Source organism: Myxocyprinus asiaticus, chromosome 29, assembly GCF_019703515.2.
Source record: "Myxocyprinus asiaticus isolate MX2 ecotype Aquarium Trade chromosome 29, UBuf_Myxa_2, whole genome shotgun sequence".
Taxonomy (NCBI): domain Eukaryota; kingdom Metazoa; phylum Chordata; class Actinopteri; order Cypriniformes; family Catostomidae; genus Myxocyprinus; species Myxocyprinus asiaticus.
The window spans coordinates 38,419,993-38,440,517 of NC_059372.1; the positions used below are offsets into that span (position 1 = coordinate 38,419,993).

General features: G+C 42.6%; 1 protein-coding gene across 2 annotated transcripts in view; it reads left to right on the forward strand.

Moving 5' to 3' along the window:
• The window catches only part of LOC127420025 (histone deacetylase 7-like), a 121,356-nt gene that overhangs the window by 73,121 nt on the left and 27,710 nt on the right, over positions 1-20,525 (forward strand). For both annotated transcript variants that reach the window (XM_051661945.1, XM_051661946.1), the window contains exons 3-10: positions 117-295; positions 426-513; positions 11,209-11,326; positions 11,442-11,542; positions 17,083-17,205; positions 17,357-17,466; positions 19,848-19,949; positions 20,321-20,483. In XM_051661945.1, the coding sequence (XP_051517905.1) occupies positions 117-295; positions 426-513; positions 11,209-11,326; positions 11,442-11,542; positions 17,083-17,205; positions 17,357-17,466; positions 19,848-19,949; positions 20,321-20,483 (984 nt within the window). The remainder of the gene's footprint in view (positions 1-116; positions 296-425; positions 514-11,208; positions 11,327-11,441; positions 11,543-17,082; positions 17,206-17,356; positions 17,467-19,847; positions 19,950-20,320; positions 20,484-20,525) is intronic.

The following is a 20,525-nucleotide window of genomic DNA, read 5'->3' on the forward strand; positions in this document are numbered from 1 at the left end:
GTGAAATATGTCAGAAAAACTTGTTTTCATGAGATTCACTCATTTATGGAGTTCTCATCTTATAACAGCTGTTAGTTTTGAGAGATGAATAACTTTCACTGTGTCTCTCCATACAGAATCCTCGCTGTCATCTCCCACGGGCCCTGCCCCCATGGACCTGCGTGTAGGCGAGCGTCTGGTGCGTCCGGGTTCGGACACGGCCTTCCTGTCCCCTCTCCACCCCCCTTTGTTGCTCAGTCCCTTCAATCCTCAGCACTGTTCCCAGTACAGTCAGTCACAGCTGCAGCATATACAGGTACATGTGCTGTACACATATACAGTAGCTAGGTTTCCATCTACATATTTATTTGTGAAATTTTGGGATATCGCAAAAATAAAATTGCATTGCTATGATTGATTATGACTGACTTCTCCTCTTCCTGTAGCACCTTAACATGGAGCAGCGTCTACGAGACCAGGAGCAAGCCAAACAACAGCTACAGCAACTCAAGCACAAAGACAAGAGCCAACAGAGTGAGTTTTGACCAAACAACAACCTTGAACAAAACCACTTTTCAGACACTGCTCAGCAAATAGACCAGTGACTCCCAACCAGGAGTATCATACACCAGTGGGTGCTGAAGACAATGCCAGAGAGTCCTCTTTTGCTTTGTGTTTTTCTTTGTTAAACCTATAAAACAGATTTTTCTTTTTGTGGTAATTAACATTATACCACAAATTCTGTCATCATATAAACAGTATATATCAAGACTCCAGTCAGAGGTAGATTTCTGCAACAGTGCTCTTTACATATCTCACACTTTTCTACAACAATACAAAGCTCCAATTTTGTCCCAGTTAGTCACAGTCAATCAACCCAATATTAAACTATTGCAGTGCAACTTATATTAAACTAATGCAACTAAGGAAATGTTGCTGTGTTGGGCTAGGGTGCGTTTCCCAAAAGCATCATTAGCCAACTATGGTCGCAAGTTCCATCGTTACCAACATACAGTAGTTCAACGGTTTGGTGTTTCCCAAAACCATAGTTCCAAGGAACAGTCACAAACAGATCACTAAGTTGTGTGGTTAAAACTACAGCTCTTCACCTGTGGTTAGAAGAATATTTTCTTTTTAGTTTGCTGTGTGGACTTCATTTGACTTTGCAGAGGCTTCCATATCTTTTATTCCATATATACCTTTCATTCTGTCAACACTTAGACGATGTTTACATGCCTTTAAGAAAACGGTTTATTCTGGGGTTTTGCAGAAAGCTACATTCTGAAATTTCATGCAAACGCAAATACAGCCTACCTTGCGGCATTTAAGGGATTCAAGGCTATTAACAGAAAACGCTTTAACACACACGGTTTCTGTAAGAGAACGTCATGGATACTTGCGTAACCTCCATTCCCTGATGGAGGGAGTGAGACGTTGTGTCGATGTAGTGACACTAGGGGTCACTCTTGGGAGCCCGAGACATCTCTGGTCTTTGATAAAAGGCCAATGAAAATTGGCGAGTGGTATTTGCATGCCACTCCCCCGGACGGTATGCAACCACTCATTCAGGTTTTATGCTGAGGAGCCGAGAAAAGGTCTGGCCATTTCAGTGGGTAGTGCAGCGCTGTGGCAGGAGGGACACAACGTCTCGTTCCCTCCATCAGGGAACGGAGGTTACGCAAGTAACCATGACGTTCCCTATCTGTTACTCACTCGACGTTGTGTCGATGTAGTGACACTAGGGGTCCCTATACGAAACGCCACAACTGGCTGAACTGTGTTACGTGAACTGGCGGTGTGTGATGGGCAGACCACTGTGTGCCTCATAGCCAGCACACCAGGCCGACACGTAACCTGCCCCAACATAGTTATGAGTGTCGAACGGCCCCTTGGGGACAAGTCGACTACCCAAAAGATAGAGACAGGCTAACCCAGTCATGGCCTCTTTTCCCCTTCTTTTTTTTTCCACTCCCTAAAAAAGAAGGGGGATTATCTGACTGGGCCGCCAGGTCTAGTCGGGGGGTGTCCCTCCCAAGGGGAGGACACCGCAGAGACCACACCTCGCCCAAAGAGAGGGGGGGATATTTAAGTGGAAAAATATGTCACATGGTCTTGCCGACCATGTGGAGAGTCTTCAAGGTAGATCCTACCCAACGGGGGAGGTGTTACTACAAACATGGAGACTGGGGCAGAGGGGCTCTGCCCAAGGAAGACGCAGTTTGCCAACAGGGAAACGAATTAGCGGAAGATATACATCGCATGGGGTTTTACCTTACAGGGAACAGGGCTCTTAGTTAGCACGTGTACTGGGCCGGCAGCGAGTCTCTCCGAAAACTCGACTGCCACAGGGCTCGGAGGAAGTCAACCAGGGAACATAGTTTGTGAACACTACTGGGAATTAATGGTGCACATTTTCAGCTCAAAAGAGGTGGAAGGCGCTATGTGCAAGCAATACACCCGGCCGGCTATCCCGGGCTTATCCACTTGTATTGCATGCCACTACCTGGGACGAAACCAGTTCCACCCGGAGGTTGTAGAACCTTGCAAAGGTGTTGGGTGTTGCCCAGCCCACTGCTTTGCAAATGTCTGTTAGCGAAGCACCGCTGGCCAGGGCCCAGGAGGCCGCAACACCCCTGATAGAATGGGCTCGTAGCCCTACCGGGGGCGGCATGTCCTGGGCATGATATGCCATAGCTATGGCGTCAATGAGCCAGTGGGCGATCCTCTGCTTGGAGACAGCACTTGCTTTCCGCTGTGCACCAAAGCAGACAAAGAGCTACTCAGAGATTCTAAAGCTCTGCGTGCGATCCAAATAGATGTGTAAAGTACGCACCGGACACAGCAACGATATAGGTCTGAACTCCAGTCATGTTTTGCTGACAGAGAACGCTTGCAGGTCTCCTACCCTCTTGATGGAAGTGAGCTCAGTCAGGAGGGCAGTCTTCAAGGAGAGTGCCTTAAGCTCAGCTGACTGCAAAGGCTCAAAAGGGGCTCTCTGTAGACCCTGAAGAACTACAGAGAGGTCCCATGAGGGAACGAGGCATGGTCTGGAGGGATTCAGCCTCCTGGCGCCTCTCAGGAACCTGATGATCAGGTCGTGCTTCCCTAAGGACTTACCGTGGACTGCGTCGTGGTGTGCTGCTATGGCGGCAATGTACACCTACCTCCACATCCCATCCAGGGGCCCGATATGGATATTCCAGAGGTCTGGTCGCGGTTGTCAGATGGTGCCCCGTCCCGGAGAAAGAAGGTCCTTCCTCATGGGAATTTGCTGGGGGGGGCTGTCACGAGGAGTGTGTGGTCCGAGAACCATGTCTGGGTGGGCCAGTAGGGTGCTACCAGGACAACCTGCTCCTCGTCCTCATTGACCTTGCACAGGGTCTGTGCAAGTAGGCTCACTGGGGGAAACACATATTTGCACATGCCGAGGGGGGCTTCGTTCAGGGCGTACCAGAGCGGGCAGTGGGAGGATTCTTGGGAGGCGAACAGGTCCACCTGTGCCTGTCCGAATCGACTCCAAATCAGCTGGACCATCTGAGGGTGGAGTCTCCACTCTCCCGAGGGTAACCTGCCGTGACAGCGCGTCCGCTGTAGTGTTGAGGTTGCCCGGGATGTGAGTGGCTCACAGCGACTTGAAGTGCTGCTGACTCCAGAGGAGGAGATGGCGAGCGAGTTGTGACATACAACGAGAGCGCAGACCACCTTGGCGGTTGACATATGCTACCATTGCCATGTTGTCTGTCCGAACTATCAAGTGCTTGCCCTGGATCAATGGCCGAAACCTCTGCAGGCGAGCAGAATTGCCAACAACTCGAGGCAGTTGATGTGCCAATGTAGTCACGGACCTGTCCATAGGCCGGCGGCTGTGTGCCTGTTGCAAACAGCGCCCCAGCCCGTTTTGGAGGTGTCTGTCGTGACTACGACGCACCTGGAGACCAGTTCTAGGGGAACACCTGCCCATAGAAACGAGAGGTCGGTCCAAGGGTTGAAAAGACGGTGACAGACCGGCGTGATGACCACGCGATGTGTCCTGCGGTGCCATGCCCATCTCGAGACTTAAGTCCTGAAGCCAGTGCTGAAGTGGTCTCATATGCATCAACCCAAGCGGGGTGGCTAACGCTGAGGATGCCATATGCCCCAGGAGCCTCTGAAAAAGTTTCAGTGGAACTGCTGTTTTCTGTTTGAACGCCTTCGTGCTCGTTCGTGAGGCGCACTGTCAAAGAGACTAAGTCCAACTCCAAACCGAGGAAAAAGATGCTCTGAACCGGGAGGAGCTTGCTCTTTACCCAGTTGACCTGAAGCCCTAGTCGGCTGAGGTTAGAGAGCACCAAGTCCCTGTGTGCGCACAACATGTCCCGAGAGTGAGCTAGGAATAGCCAGTCATTGAGATAGTTGAGAATGCGAATGCCCACATCCATTAACGGGGCAAGGGCTGCCTCTGCGACCTTCGTGAAGATGCGAGGAGACAGGGACAGGCCGAAAGGAAGGACCTTGTACTGATACGCCTGACCCTCGAATGCAAACCGCAGGAAGGGTCTGTGTCGAGGAAGGATCGAGATGTGGAAGTACGTGTCCTTCAGGTCTACCGCTACGAAACAATCTTGATGCTGGACGCTCGTCAGAATGTGTTTTTGCGTCAGCATCTTGAACGGGAGTCTGTGTAAGGCCCAGTTCAGTACTCGCAGGTCCAAGATTGGCCGCAACCCACCGCCTTTTTTCAGTATGATTAAGTAGGGGCTGTAAAGGGCCGGAGGGACAGGTTCTATCATGCCCTTCCGTAGGAGGGTAGCGATCTCCGCGCGCAAGGTAGCAGCGTTTTCGTCCTTCACCAAGGTGAAGTGGATACCGCTGAACCTGGGCGGGTGCCTGGCAAACTGAATCACATAGCCGAGTCAGACGGTCCGGACCAGCCATCGCGATGGATTGGAAAGCGCAAGCCACACATCCAAGTTCTGCGCAAGGGGGACCAAGGGGACAACATCGTCGGACATACCGGCAGGTGGGATGGGGCGGAGCTCGAGGTGCCACACCACGTCGTGGCCATGCTGAGTGTAGGGACATCGAAGCACTTACATGGCTCCTTGTGACCACCCCCGGAACAGCCTGGGACGGGGGAGGAAGAGGCCTGTCCTCGTAACCTGCGGAGACTGTCACATCGGAGGCGGCTGTGTGCCACAGCTGGGTGCTCAGGGGCGGGGAACCCATCGCTGGAGTGCCAATCCTGCAAGGAAAAACCTGTGGATGGTAATCGTGATGACTACCGTGCACACTGGGTATGTGACCCAGGGAAGAAGGAAACTGCTCTTTTGCTGAACTGTTGGATACCGCAGCCACTTGGGCATGCGGCGAAATCAAACAAAAAGGCAACAAAAGATTCTCCACCCGGCCCTCCACCAGGGGATGGAGTGGTCTTCTTACCAGCTCCAGGTGAGTGGGTTTCTTTGACCCTGGGTCACCCGTCTCAGGGGCACTTTGACAACCTCCGTGGGTTCTTAGCAGCCGACTGTGAGATGGGTGGCATCTGCTTCCTGCGGTGGGCTCCACACCGGGGCCGGGGCGGAGCCGGTGCAGTCACCGCAGGGGGACGCCTTTGGCGATGTGCAGATGGGGTGCGGGATCTTGAGCTGCGCCGGGGCATGATATGCCAGATAGCCTCCGTCTGCTGCTTCACCGCTGAGAACTGCTGGGCAAAGTCCTCGACGGTGTCGCCAAATAGGCCAGCCTGGGAAATGGGGGCAGCAAGGAACCGTGTCTTGTCGGCCTCACCCATCTCGACCAGGTTGAGCCAAAGGTGGTGCTCCTGGACCACTAATGTGGCCATCGTCCGCCCGAGAGACCGCGCCTTGACCTTCGTCGCTTGGAGAGCGAGGTCGGTCACCGAGCGCAGTTCCTGCATCAGGTCTGGGGCGGAACTACCCTCGTGCAGTTCTTTTAGCGCCTTGGCTTGGTGGACCTGCAGGAGAGCCATGGCATGCAGCACAGAGGCGGCTTGTCCAGCAGCGCTGTGGACTTTAGCCATCAGGGACGACATGAACCTACAGGGCTTGGATGGGAGCTTAGGGCGTCTGCGCGAGGTGCACCGCGAGCGCCTTATCCACCGGGGGAATCACCATATAGCCCCTGGCCGCCCCGCCATCGAGGGTAGTGAGGGCAGGGGAACTGAGGAATCGGGGCCGGGCAGTAAAAGGTGCCCCCCACAATTTCGTCAGCTCCTCGTGCACTTCCGGGAAGAAAGGCACTGGAGTGGGGCGTGGCTGCTTTGAGCGGTGCCATGAGCCCAGGAACCAATCATCGAGCCGCGAGGGTTCAGGGGAGAGTGGAGGGTTCCACACTAACCCGACGCTCGCGGCCGCCCGGGAAAGCATGTCTGTCATCTCTGCATCAGCCTCTGACTGGGCAATCGTCCCCGAGGGAGGGAGCCCAGCTGAGGCTTCTGCGTCCGACTGGACAAGCCCGCTCTCCGATGCTGCGCTCAAGAGCTCATCATCTTCGCTGGCTCTGAGCAAGAGACCAGACTCGCTGTGAGACGAGCCAGCGGACTCATCCGGAAGCCCGACTAGGGCAGACGAGTGTGCTGGGGAATTTGAGGTCCACGGGGGGATACCCGGCGGAGGCGATCCCATTGGGGTCCCCAAATCGCCCCCAGTGCTAGCCGCGCTGGCCTCAAACCCGTAGGTAGGAGCCGCTGGGGGTGGGTCGCGCCCAGGCATGAAAGACAGCGATCATGACCATTTGAAGTTGAGAGACAACGACCGCAACCAGGAATAACACACAATCGGAAAGGCATCTTTAAAAAGACGCGTCTTTAAAAATATGTTCCGTGTGTGCCGCTCTTTTAGAGAAATATACTATTTTAGAGAAATAAACTCTTTCAGAAAATATACTCTCTTTTTTCTGCTGAAGCGCCCAGGGGCGTTCTCTGCAGTGCACCAGTGCAGAGGAGGGAGAAGCCACTGAAATGCACCATCAGATCCAGCAGAGGTGAATGAACAGTAGTAGTAATTCAGCTCAGTGAGCATGACCATTCGGCTCCGAAGAGAAAATCTGAATGAGTGGGTGCATACCAGCTCCTTTTATACCTGTATGTCCGGGGGAGTGGCATGCAAATACCACTCGCTAATTTTCATTGGCCTTTTATCAAAGACCAGAGGTGTCTCAGGCTCCCAAGAGTGACCCCTAGTGTCACTACATCGACACAACGTTGAGTGAGTGACAGATAGGGAACATGGCTTATGTGCCCATGTTAATGCGTACCGGTAAGTGAAGTTCTTGTATGTTTTTGAAGAGTGCGCATGTTCATATGTGCTGTTCGTCGTGGGGAATCCCGGATGTGCAATGCATCTGTTGTATTACACATTGCATGCAGCTCTCTATTTTGTTGAAACAACGTGGTTTGAATGATGGATGTGTAACATTGTTACTACGATTTCATGAAACAGTCGTGACTAGCTAGTTGTTTTCTCCAATGATGCATCGTTCAATGTACAAATGACTTAAATATGTCTCTGCGTAAGTCGGAATAAATAAAAGTATTTGAAGTAAAAGTATTTTCTATTTTAAGTATTTTTATTTGGATTATGGTTGATTAGTTTTTATTAGCACGATAGAGAAGTCTGATTGTTTGGCAACATATTTTTGATGCTTGTTTCATTTGATAAATGAGGTTCCTTGAAAATGCAACACTCATCACTCAATTGTACTACTATGCATCTTTAGCGACAAGAACAATTGTGATTACTCGTTTCATGTTTGTCACATTCCTTCAGCTAAGAAGCAAATGGTAAGTTGAACTAGATTGTGTTTTCTCACCCATGAAGCTAAACAGTCCAAACAATTGCAAACACTTTAAATGGGCGCCAAACAGTTAGATAACCTCTTATGCAAATAACTGCACCCAGAAACAAAACACTGATGACGTTACAGTACATTCAGCTAATGCCCTCTTTAATAGTACACCATTCTAAAACAGAGCCACGGCTGCCTCAGGAAATAGCTCACAGAGTAAAAACAAAACTTTGTGGTTGAAAACAAATGGGCGGAGTCTCCATCGAAGTACATGGAGACCCTGTTGTTCTATAAAGGGGATTTACTGTCACACTGCCAGTAATGGCTTGCCAGGTACAGCAATTACACGTCTTTAAATGTTCTAGAATAGAAAAGCACCGTGTGTTGTAGCTCCAGCAAGTAAATAGATAGATTGATAGATAGATAGATAGACAGATAGATAGATAGATGTTGGACTTTTGCCCTCTGTGTGTGTATAACAACAGTATGTGTGTGCAGCAGAATGCTCTATTGTAATCAGGACGGTCTCCTGCTATGCCAGAGCTGTGTCATGCTGTAGCATTTGGTCATGCCGCAGCAAAACATTAATACTACTGTTGTTGTTTTTTACTTATAATTGTATGAGGGCAGTAATTATGCTTTTGAATCACATTACTCTGTAAGAGTCAGAGGCACATTTAACAACAAATCATTGACTCTTATTTGTGTGAGGTGTCAAGTAGACATTTTTCTTTATTGTATCCATGTGATAATGTGAAACATACTCATAAGGTTTGATATTAGGTTAAACTGTTTTTGCATTAAGCAGATGATGACTTGTTCCCCTTGTAAGTGACCTCCTTCCTAAAATATAAAGTCGACTTCACATTTTCAGGTTTACAGACCCATTTATAGTGTGTAAAAAATTTGTAAGCATGATATTATATAAAGATATACAGTATACAGTATGTTACAGGGTGATTCTCACAAAACTTTTCAAGAAGATGTCCTGGCCTAATTTTACTCAAAAACAAAAAAAAACAAATAATAATAATCTAAAAATAAGATATTATATTTTGCATATAGAAAATGAAGCCTATTTTTAGGGCCATTAAGATTTATTATATTGTGACATTATTTTCATGATAGTTATGCACATTTTACACCTAATTCTCATTACCGCAATGCAAAAAAATACACAAGATATATGATTTAAATTGTAAAGTATTTATATATTATACTAGTACTCTCTTGGTACTGCCTTTTTTGCTGATTTGAATTTAAAATATCATTGTACTACAGCATCTTTTTGACTGTAATGTAAAAAAGATTGTGTTGCTGTAATGAGAATTATCATTGAAAACAATGGAAAAGGTAAAAGTAAAATGTCTGGATGTGTTACGGTAGTGATAATTGGGGTTAAATATGTTTGAAAAAATGTGCTTATGTGTAAAATGTGTACTGAAAATAATTTTACAATGCAAAAAAACTTAATGGTCCTAAACAAAGGCTTTGTTTTCTTTTTAATATAATGTAGTATTCATGTTATTATCATTTTTTAATTCTAGGTTAAATATGACTGTGACATTTTCTTGACAGGTTTCATGAGAATCGTCCTATAAAGTATGTTGTTATTAAAATTAAATAATTGGCTGAAAGCCAAAATTAATTAATTCGATATTTATTAAGTATTTATACTATTTATACTCTGTATTAAGTTAACAGGGTCTGTATTAAGTTTTTTTTTGTTTTTTTTTGTTTTTCAGGCCAATATTAGAAGAAACATATAAACTGTTTGAAATTTATTTAGGTTTTTCACAAAAAAAATAAATCAAAAATAATTAAATAGTTCCAAAGAAAAAATCTCCAAGTAACAAGGTAAAGACAATGGCAATGTAAAACTCCATAGAAAGATACAACACATATACAAACTGTTCTTGAACACATGTTGCAAAGAAGGACAGATGAAACAAACATAAAAAATGTTTACCCATATTTTACCTCTTACTGTTAAAATGCACTTAAAAAAAAAAAAAAAATCCCTAAAATTTTCCAAAGACCTCCTAGTGCTCCTTTGCAGACCCAGGTTTGCTCTAGGCTGTTCTCATAAAAAAGGCTAATCAGATGCATTATTTTGCCCTGCGAAAGAAAATGCAGTAATTACACATTTGTGTAATTGTGATCTGTGACGACAGGTTTGTTTCCTTTATGCTCAGATTCAGAGAAAATGAAGTGAGACTATTTTATAATCCATATTTGTCTGGACAATCAAAACACTTTTTAAATTTTTCACAGTTTCATTGGTGGCGTAGATACTGTGTTTTGGATTTGTAGGGCAGTATTATGATCAGTTAATCTCTTAAAAACTTGTTTCTGCATCTACTGCCGTTAATTTTGTATATAAGTGTGTAGAAACTACACAACTGTCTCTCACATGATGATAAAATGTAGTAACTGGAGTCTTCCATCACTGCTGATGCAACATTTATTTGGTTTAAAAGTACCTGCATTGAGATAAAATGAATTTTGTAGTGCAAACAACCATGTCAATATTGACCAAATCAGTCAGTGTCACTATGACACATAATGGCCATACTGGAAGGAGAGGGAGGCACTGAATCAACAAACAAATTTCCTTCCCCTGACCTCACTGCAACCTCACAATAGAGCTGAACCACGCTCACAATACAGGCCCTGCATAGACACTTCATTGACATGTTTTCTGTGGAAGAAAACTAGCAGTCCAAAGCTGCTTTTGGTCAGACATTGCCGACTAGGAATGTCAGTTTAGCCTTGGCTTGTCACTGGAAAAAAAAAAAATCCTGAAAAATTGGTCTTGTCGAGGGCCGCTCCCTCTAAAAGTTTTGTCGTGTAATAAATGCTTAAAATGAAATAAATGATTAACATAAAACGAGCTTCAAAAAAACTCACATTGCAACATTGGTTCAGCCAATTAAGTGTTTTGGTATTAGTTCATTGGTTCATCGTATTGATTGACAGATGCAGTGTATTGATCGAGGACCATACCCTTTAAAAGAGTTAACATGTAATCTATTTTTTTTATTAAATACAATGAAAATAAATGATTTCATGTTTAAAATAAATAAAAACCTGTTTTAAACAATAGTAAAAATGGCCTGTTTTAAATTCTAAACATTTAGCATTTAGCACAAAAATATATATATATTTACATTGCAGCATTGTTTTAATAAACCAAGAGGTTCAGTATGATTTTACGTAGTTCTGTATGATTTCATTGGCTGGTTGTATTGATTGCGGAGGCACCTCAAAATAAATGTAAATAAAATAAGATAAAATAAATAAAATAAAGTAAAATAAAACAGAAACAGTCTGTTTTAAATGGCAAATATCTGAGATTCAAACAGCTCTATTTGCACTGCAACATTGTTTTAATAAACCAAGAGGTTTGGTGTGATTTCATTGGCTGGTTGTATTGGTTGACAGGTGCGGTGGCCAGTGCTGTGGTGAAGAAGAAGTTAGCAGAGGTGATTCTAAATAAACAGAAGGCTGTGCTGGAAAGGACCAACTCCAACCCTCTCAGCAGCCCATCAGTTGCCTACCGGTCAGAAACAACTCTCATTACCACCCACAAAAGGATTGATATTTCACATGCATGGATTCACATGCGATGAGGGTGTTATTTTCGGTAAATAAAGATCACCTTTGTGTTTTCACAGGGAGTTGGTTCCAGATCCCAGTGCTTCTCTACAGCCACTCCTGTCCTCTGCAAAACCAAATCTCAGTGAAGGACCCAACGAGCCCCCACTAAGACGAGCAAGTATGTTACCATCCAATACACATACAGTGGAGTCCATGTATTTGGACACTTAAGTCACAATTACTCTAAATATTTATGAATATCTGAGGCAGTGCTGCATCGTTTGGCAGGTGTGCTGTATGGACTCGTTCCAACGCCACCGTTCACATTCACTCCCAGTGCCTCACTCTGCCTTGAGGCATCATGCTGTTAACAAGGCCTTCTCATTTACCTCTGAAAGCAGAGAACACACCCTTCCCACCCCCTGGCTAAAAGACTACTGCTCATTATGTCATATTATTTCACGGCTTTCTGGAAAACTTGATTCTGATTGGTCAGTCGTGGCATTCAGCAGTGAACATTTCTGAATAATGACTGCTGTCCTCGGCAACACGGTATAACTGGCCATCTGCGAACGTATGTGAATAATCATGATGTACCATGATTATTTGCGATTAATCACAGAAAAACTGTGCGATTAATTGTTTAAAATTGCTTAATTAACAGTCTTAACATATATACAGTATATACACACAGTGTAGTTGTGCTCAAAAGTTTGCGTACCCTGGCATAAATTGTGAAATTTTGGCATTGATTTTGAAAATATGACTGATCATGCAAAAAAACTGTCTTTTATTTAAGGATAGTGATCATATGAAGCCATTTATCATCAAATACTTGTTTGACTCCTTTTTAAATCATAATTATAACAGAAATCACCCAAATGGCCCTGATCAAAAGTTTACATACCCTTGAATGTTTGGCCTTGTTACAGACACACAAGGTGACACACACAGGTTTAAATGGCAATTAAAGGTTAATTTCCCACACCTGTGGCTTTTAAAATTGCAATTAGTGTCTGTGTATAAATAGTCAGTGAGTTTGTTCGCTCTCATGTGGATGCACTGAGCAGGCTAGATACTGAGCCATGGGGAGCAGAAAAGAACTGTCAAAAGACCTGCGTAACAAGGTAATGGAACTTTATAAAGATGGAAATGGATATAAAAAGAAATCCAAAGCCTTGAAAATGCCAGTCAGTACTGTTCAATCACATATTAAGAAGTGGAAAATTCAGAGATCTCTTGATACCAAGCCAAGGTCAGGTAGACCAAGAAAGATTTCAGCCACAACTGCCAGAAGAACTGTTCGGGATACAAAGAAAAACCCACAGGTAACCTCAGGAGAAATACAGGCTGCTCTGGAAAAAGATGGTGTGGTTGTTTCAAGGAGCACAATACGACGATACTTGAACAAAAATGAGCTGCAAGGTCGAGTTGCCAGAAAGAAGCCTTTACTGTGCCAATGTCACAAATGACAACACCTTGACACGCCTCACAACTTCTGGCACACTGTAATTTGGAGTGACGAGACCAAAATAGAGCTTTATGGTCACAACCATAAGTGCTATGTTTGGAGAGGGGTCAACAAGGCCTATAGTGAAAAGAATACCATCCCCACTGTGAAGCATGGTGGTGGCTCACTGATGTTTTGGGGGTGTGTGAGCTCTAAAGGCACGGGGAATCTTGTGAAAATTGATGGCAAGATGAATGCAGCATGTTATCAGAAAATACTGGCAGACAATTTACATTCTTCTGCACGAAAGCTGCGCATGGGACGCTCTTGGAATTTTCAGCATGACAATGACCTTAAGCACAAGGCCAAGTTGACCCTCCAGTGGTTACAGCAGAAAAAGGTGAAGGTTCTGGAATGGCCATCACAGTCTCCTGACCTTAATATCATCGAGCCACTCTGGGGGGATCTCAAACGTGCGGTTCATGCAAGACGGCCAAAGACTTTGCATGACCTGGAGGAATTTTTCCAAGACGAATGGGCAGCTATACCACCTGCAAGAATTTGGGGTCTCATAGACAACTATTACAAAAGACTGCACGCTGTCATTGATGCTAAAGTGGGCAATACACAGTATTAAGAACTAAGGGTATGAAGACTTTTTAACAGGGGTCATTTCATTTTTTTCTTTGTTGTCATGTTTTGTTTTATGATTGTGCCATTCTGTTATAACCTACAGCTGAATATGAATCCCATAAGAAATAAAAGAAATGTGTTTTGTCTGCTCACTCATGTTTTCTTTAAAAATGGTACATATATTACCAATTCTGCAAGGGTATGCAAACTTTTGAGCACAACTGTATATATATATATATATATATATATATATATATATATATATATATATATATACACACACTTGTACACCTACTTATTCATGCTATTATCAGTCAATCTAGTTGCAGCAGTGCAATGCAGAAAATCACGCAGATATTGGTCAGGAGCTTCTGTTAATGTTCACATCAACAGTCAGAATGGGGAAAAAATTTGATCTCATTGATCTGATTCTGTCAGCTCGAACCAGTCTGCTCATTCTCTGTTGACCTCTCTCATCAACAAAGCATTTCCATCCGCAGAAATGCTGCTCACTGGATATTTTTAGTTTTTAGCACAATTCTGAGTAAATTCTAGAAACTGTTGTGTGTGAAAATCCCAGGAGATCAGCAGTTAATGAAATCACTGAGATCACATTTTTCCCCATTCTGATGGTTGATGTGAACGTTAACTGAAGCTCCTGACCCGTATCTGCTTAATCGTATGCTGATTAGATAATCGCATGGATGATTGTTGGTGCCAGACGGGCTGGTTTGAGTATTTCTGTAACTGCTGATCTCATGTGATTTTCACGCACAACAGTCTCTAGAATTTACTCAGAATGGTGCCAAAAACAAAAAACGTCCAGTGAACAGCAGTTCTGTGGACGGAAATGCCTTGTTGATGAGAGAGGACAACATAGAATGGCCAGACTGCTTCAAACTGACAAAGTCTACGGTAACTCAGATAACCGCTCTGTCCAACTGTGGTGAGAAGAATAGAATCTCAGAATGCTATTCTGAGATGTGGGTTGGCGCTGTTTTGGCGGCAGGAGGGGGACCTACACAATATTAGGCAGGTTGTTTTAATGTTGTAGCTGATCGGTGTATATATTTATACAGCTTTAAATGTGGAAAAAATTAAGAGACCACTGCAAAATTATCAGTTTCTCTGGATTTACTATTTATGGGTATGTGTTTGAGTAAAATGAAAATTTTTGTTTTATTCTATAAATTACTGACAACATTTTATTTGCAGAAAATGACAACTGGTCAAAATAACAAAAAAGATGCAGTGTTTTCTGACCTTGAATAATGCAAAGAAAACAAGTTCATATTCATTTTTAAACAACACAATACTAATGTTTTAACTTAGGAAGAGTTCATAAATCAATATTTGGTGGAATAACCCTGATTTTCAATCACAGCTTTCATGCATCTTGGCATGCTCTCTACCAGTCTTTAACATTGCTGTTGGGTGACTTTATGCCACTCCTGGCATAAAAATTCAAGAAGCTCAGCTTTGTTTGATGGCTTGTGGCCATCCATCTTCCTCTTGATCACATTCCAGAGGTTTTCAATGGGATTCAGGTCTGGAGATTGAGCTGGCCATGACAGGGTCTTAATCTGATGCTCCTCCATCCACACCTTGAATGACCTGGCTGTGTGGCATGGAGCTTTGTCTTGCTGGAAAAACCAAACCAGAGTTGGGGAACATTGTCAGAGCAGAAGGAAGCAAGTTTTATTTCAGGATAATCTTGTACGTGGCTTTATTCATGAGTCCATCGCAAAGATGGATCTGCCCGATTCCAGCCTTGCTGAAGCACCCCCAGATCATCACCGATCCTCCACCAAATTTCACAGTGGGTGTGAGACACTGTGGCATGTGGGCCTCTCCAGGTCTCCGTCTAACAATTAGATGACCAGGTAGAGGACCTCTTTCACATAATTTAAAACTGTTACGAGTGACAGGATATTTGATATATTTCTATATTTTATATTTTTAGATTCTATAGTATTTCTGTCATGCTAGATAGCCCTGCCACAATGAAATCTCATTGGTCCCAAATCTCGCTCTATTATTTCACTTTCAATGTTGACAAACATAATACTTTGAACATTCCGTTTCTCTCCTGGTTAGGACACCATGTTCGGAATGCTCTTTAAAGCCATTATAACCTTAAATCACGCTCTAATCAATGTTTTGACATTTATGACTTAAGGTTTTGGGCTGGAAAAAATGAAAGAGCAGAACATTTTGCAGAGGAAAGAATTCATGTACAAGTACTCCTTGACAAGAGTTTCCAAAATACTTGACCTGTCCACCTCAGATCAGTTTAGTGCAGTCTAACAAAACCACTTTGAACTCACTAGTCAAATAAGGAAACATTTAACATGTTAAGCTCAAGATGCGTGTTGATAGAATAATACTGTAGTTACAGCTCTTACAATGACAGCAATATTAACCAGGAAGTAGAGAAATAAATGAATGAGCTTAAACAGAAATAACTTTTTAAGAATAGAGTTATAACTGTGATTGAACATAGAGGAACTAGATGCCACATTTACATCTCAATAGTTCAGGACAATAGGGATGTGCAAAACTACATCTACAGTATACTGTATATGCACTAAATGGTGTTTTCTGAACAAGTAGTGGGGTTGTTAGCCGTCTCATTACAAGTCGTAAAAATAGTTTGACGATTTTTTACCATAGAGAAAAAATGTATGAACCAGCAAACAATGTTATTGTGATTTTGAAAGTTTAACCCCTAACCCAAACCTTAAACTAACCATAAGGTCTAACCCCTTTACCCAAACCCTAAACCTAATTGACGATTTTAATAGGAAAAGCACGGAAGAAAGAAAATATCAGGGTTTGGAACAAGACGAGGAAAGCGGATTATAGGTTATTGACATGCATCAGTCATTTCTCATTTGTATTGCATAAATAAATATGGAATGAGTAACCAAATTTGTTCACTGATGTTTTTCTTTTTCAAAATAAAGTTGATTAGACTTTATGGGAATAAAAGTTATACAATACAATTTTGTCATCTTTTAAAAAGTTGCCATGAGACTTTGTTGGTCCTTCTCTGAGAAGTGTTTATAAATTCATCCCCTTTTGAAGCATCACAAGGAAACTTCTAAGAAAAAATGTGCATAAACACACTGGTTGAGTTTACTATCTGTTTATGTTTTTGTATGACTTTTCTTTCTTTCTTTCTTTTTTACTGTTATTTGTGTAGTTCTCTTTCTGCAGCTGGAGTGGTCTATTTAAACATTTCTGGTGTTGACATGGAGAAAGTCATTACAATCCATAGGTTGTCTGTGAAGGCATGCTGGTTGTTTGATATGTTTACTAAATGGAACAGAGATCTTAGATGTCACAGTATATGTTTATCTATAGTTGAGGTTGTGTTTGTATGCTGTCTTGAACTGCTACTTTTGAACATTTGATTATATGTCAACAGGTCATACCTCAAAGTAGAAATAAAATGTTTATTGTAAAAACAGACATTAATTGAACCTTTGAAAGTGTTGTAAATTAGCTTGTTGGAGAAGATATTTGAACCTTGACCTCAACCAACACAAGAAAATGGTGCACCATTGGCAATATTTGCTTCTGTTATTGTACTTTTAAGTTTATGGTATTGGTTTTTTTTCTCATGTGTCCAGCGTCAGAGCCCAACCTGAAGGTGAAACATAGATTAAAGAAGCACCTGAACACTCGTAAGAGCCCTCTGACCCGCAAAGAGAGCGCCCCGGCCACTGTCAAGCACCGCATACCTGATACGCTGGGTAACCACTATGTACTCACTTAGAACTGTGCTTATTTATATTCATTTTGCATGACCACAGAATGAATCGCTAAATGGGTTTAATACATGTATTGATGTGCCGCACAGATTTAAAATGGCATTTCCTGATAAATTCTCTCTCTTCTTCTCAGATTCGTCCCCCAGCAGCAGTAGTACACCAGTGTCTGGCTGTAGCTCTCCAAATGACAGTCTGCCCAATGAGAATGGAGTGCTGCCCCCTACTGCCAGTTTGTCTCATGAGGTAACCAATGAGTTCTAATGTACCTGGAGAAAACTATCAGTTAGCATCGCCATTCATCTCAATGACAACTGCTCGGCTGGCGCATACAGACCTGGATTTTTTTTTTTTTTTTTTTAGCTGTAAATGCCATGTGACTGATCACACTATATAAAGCGCAACAGTGCCCAGCCACTTTTTCAGCCGTCTTGTCTGGGAAATATTTTTACCATTCATCTTTTCCATTGGGATTTCGTCAAATCCTTTATAAAAGAGTTAAAAGCCATGAACCAAACTAACCAGCTCCGAAGTGTAACACAACATTACAAACTTTGATTTAAAGCAAAAAAACGACAAAGGTACAAGACTGTGTCCTTCCCATCTTTCATTGGAATGAACTACAATTCCATGAAACATTACGAATGACATAATCGAATAAAAAATAATGGAAAATATACAACTTTTGATTTAAAGTTATTGATTATAAAACTATATATTTTAAGTTTAGTGCAAAATATTCAGATATACAAATATATAAGTTGTTTGAGAGTGTAAGGAGACCGATTGGTGGATCTTTCTCAGCAGGATCATGGGTAATGTAGTTATTCACCATAAATTCTGCTATTAAATGCACATTTTTTAAAAATGAAGTTGAAATAATGCAGACTGATGGATTCAACAGGAGCATATACCATTAATTAACAATCTCGGAGCTCAAGTTAGCTCTGTTTTTAAAGGTTTATAAGTTATCATTAAAAAATGAATTCCTCCTTGGAAAAATGAATGGGGTTTTCCTTGTAGCATTTTATTAAAACTCTTTGCAGGAGACAGGGAAAAACACAAGTCTATTTCACGCTGTTAAGAGCCCTTAAAAATAAATAAATAAATAAATAAATTATTTAAAAACGGCCACAGGTGAAACGTATACTATGTTATATTGGAAATTTTGTGATTTATATGTTGCTTGCAAAACACATATATACTTATTTTTGTCTGAATATATGGCTGCTTTTGAATGCCCATTAATAGAGAAAGATTATTTTTGCCCCCATAATGGTGTTCTGTAGTGACCCATAGGTGTTGCCAGACCCTATTTGAGTGCTTCAGCAATCAATTCAACAGAGTTAATACATTAAATATGTCGTTGGGGGGTGAGCTGCCCCAGCATCTACCTGCCGAAGCTAACCAGCCAAACCTTGACCCTCCTGGAGGTAACAATCCTCACACTCCCAAAATCCACTCAACAAAGTTTCCAAGGTATTGTTTGGCTTCTGTACAATGTTCTGTACTACTCAGTTCAATGCCATTATGAAAGCCAACAATTTTACCAATTAAGTAATGATGTAGTCAAGTCAATGCAGTTTTAGGAGGAGTTCAGGCGTTTTGTTAAACTGAAGTTAGCTACTCCCTTTTTAAAAAATAAGTTTTTGTTATGTCGAAAACAAGTTTCCAGCACACACACACACACACACATACACACACAAACACACAGAGGCATGACTGGATGGTTCTTTAATATTCCTCCGGTGGGGGTTGTATGTTCGGAGCAAGTGTTTGTTGAGAAACCGGAGCTCGACAGGGCTTGTTTCAGGAGGTTGTTGCTCCATGCCGCCCTTTGGCATAATGACATGTTTTAAACAAAGACACTGGAGAAAGACAGCTGCAGGCAGCTGCCGGGACACCCAATCTCTCCTTTCCATCACAAACCTCCTTATTGCGTTATTACTCAGCTCTCCTCCATTTTTGCTCTTGCATAAATGCGCAGTTCTCAGATTGGTCACACATAAGAATCTAATCCGTTCTCACGCAATGCCCAACACCATGACTACGTTGAAAGTGACCGATAACGCAACCCACTGCAGTGACTTTATGTTGTCTAAGGTGTCAATCGGATCAATCGGCTTTGAGCTTGCTAGACTTCAGCAAGAGTAAAGTGAAAATAAAATCTGTTGAAATTAAAATCCTGCTTTATTTTCAACAACAAAAAAACAAAAGAAAACATTACTTTCTATTGGTATAAAAATCAACTTGAGTTATATTAGAATAGCGTGATAATTTTATAATGGTAGAATTGCTATAACTGTATATGTTCTATGGTTAGAAACCAAAGATGATTTAATTAGAAGGCCAGAAAACCCATGAGCTGGCCTTGAAGTAACAGTCAGAAGTTATTTAAATTCATAACAAATAAAATATAGGTAAAATAAAGTGGATGGTCAGAGCTGTGTTTTTTTGGTCAGTGTGGGTGCTTCGACATATTGAGCGGTGATGCTCATGTTGAAGACCCAGGTTTGACTTGGGTCATTTAACCATTCTGTTCCTCTCTCTTTTCCCCCTTGATTTTCTGTCCTCTGATTATGTCTGTCAAAAAGCCCTAAAATAACAAATAAAATGTGTGTGTACAGGCTCAGAGGTTGCTGTTGCAGGATGGGTCTTTAGCTCACTTCACGGTGCAAAATCCATCCAGTCTCCCGACCATCACACTAGGACTGCCCGCCAATGCCAAGGTATCATAACCACCATGATAACCCTCATTTTCTTACAATCATGCATAATGTTGGGTGTAACGCGTTACAATCTGTCATAGATAGATAGATAAATTATTTTTCTAATGAAGGTGCAATATTTTCCCACATTTGTAGTCCTGTGGCAACTTATGTTTTTAAAGCACAAAACAGTTTTGAAATCACAATTGAGTGTAATTTGAGTTGTCAAACCAAACGGGAAATTCTCTTCAAGTAATGTTAACCACAGACCTTATTTTAATCATAAATCAAACACTGTGATTCTAAAAGCACATTAAATATTCCTGAGGGAACTTCATGACTGAACAGCTCTATAAGCACTTCAGTAGTTTTTTCTGTTCATGTGTCTGTAGGCAGAGAGTGACCTGAGTTCACTGAAGATGGATCGAGTACCCGTGATTCCTGGTGGTTCTCAAGTGCTGGTTCCTATGAGTGTGGAAGAGCAGACGGCATCACTTATGCAGCCTGTCCTCATCCTGGAACCCTCTGGACTCTTACATGCACCCCTACTGGCTGGTAAGAGATCTGCGGTCTAAATCAGTCTATAATAATATTAGC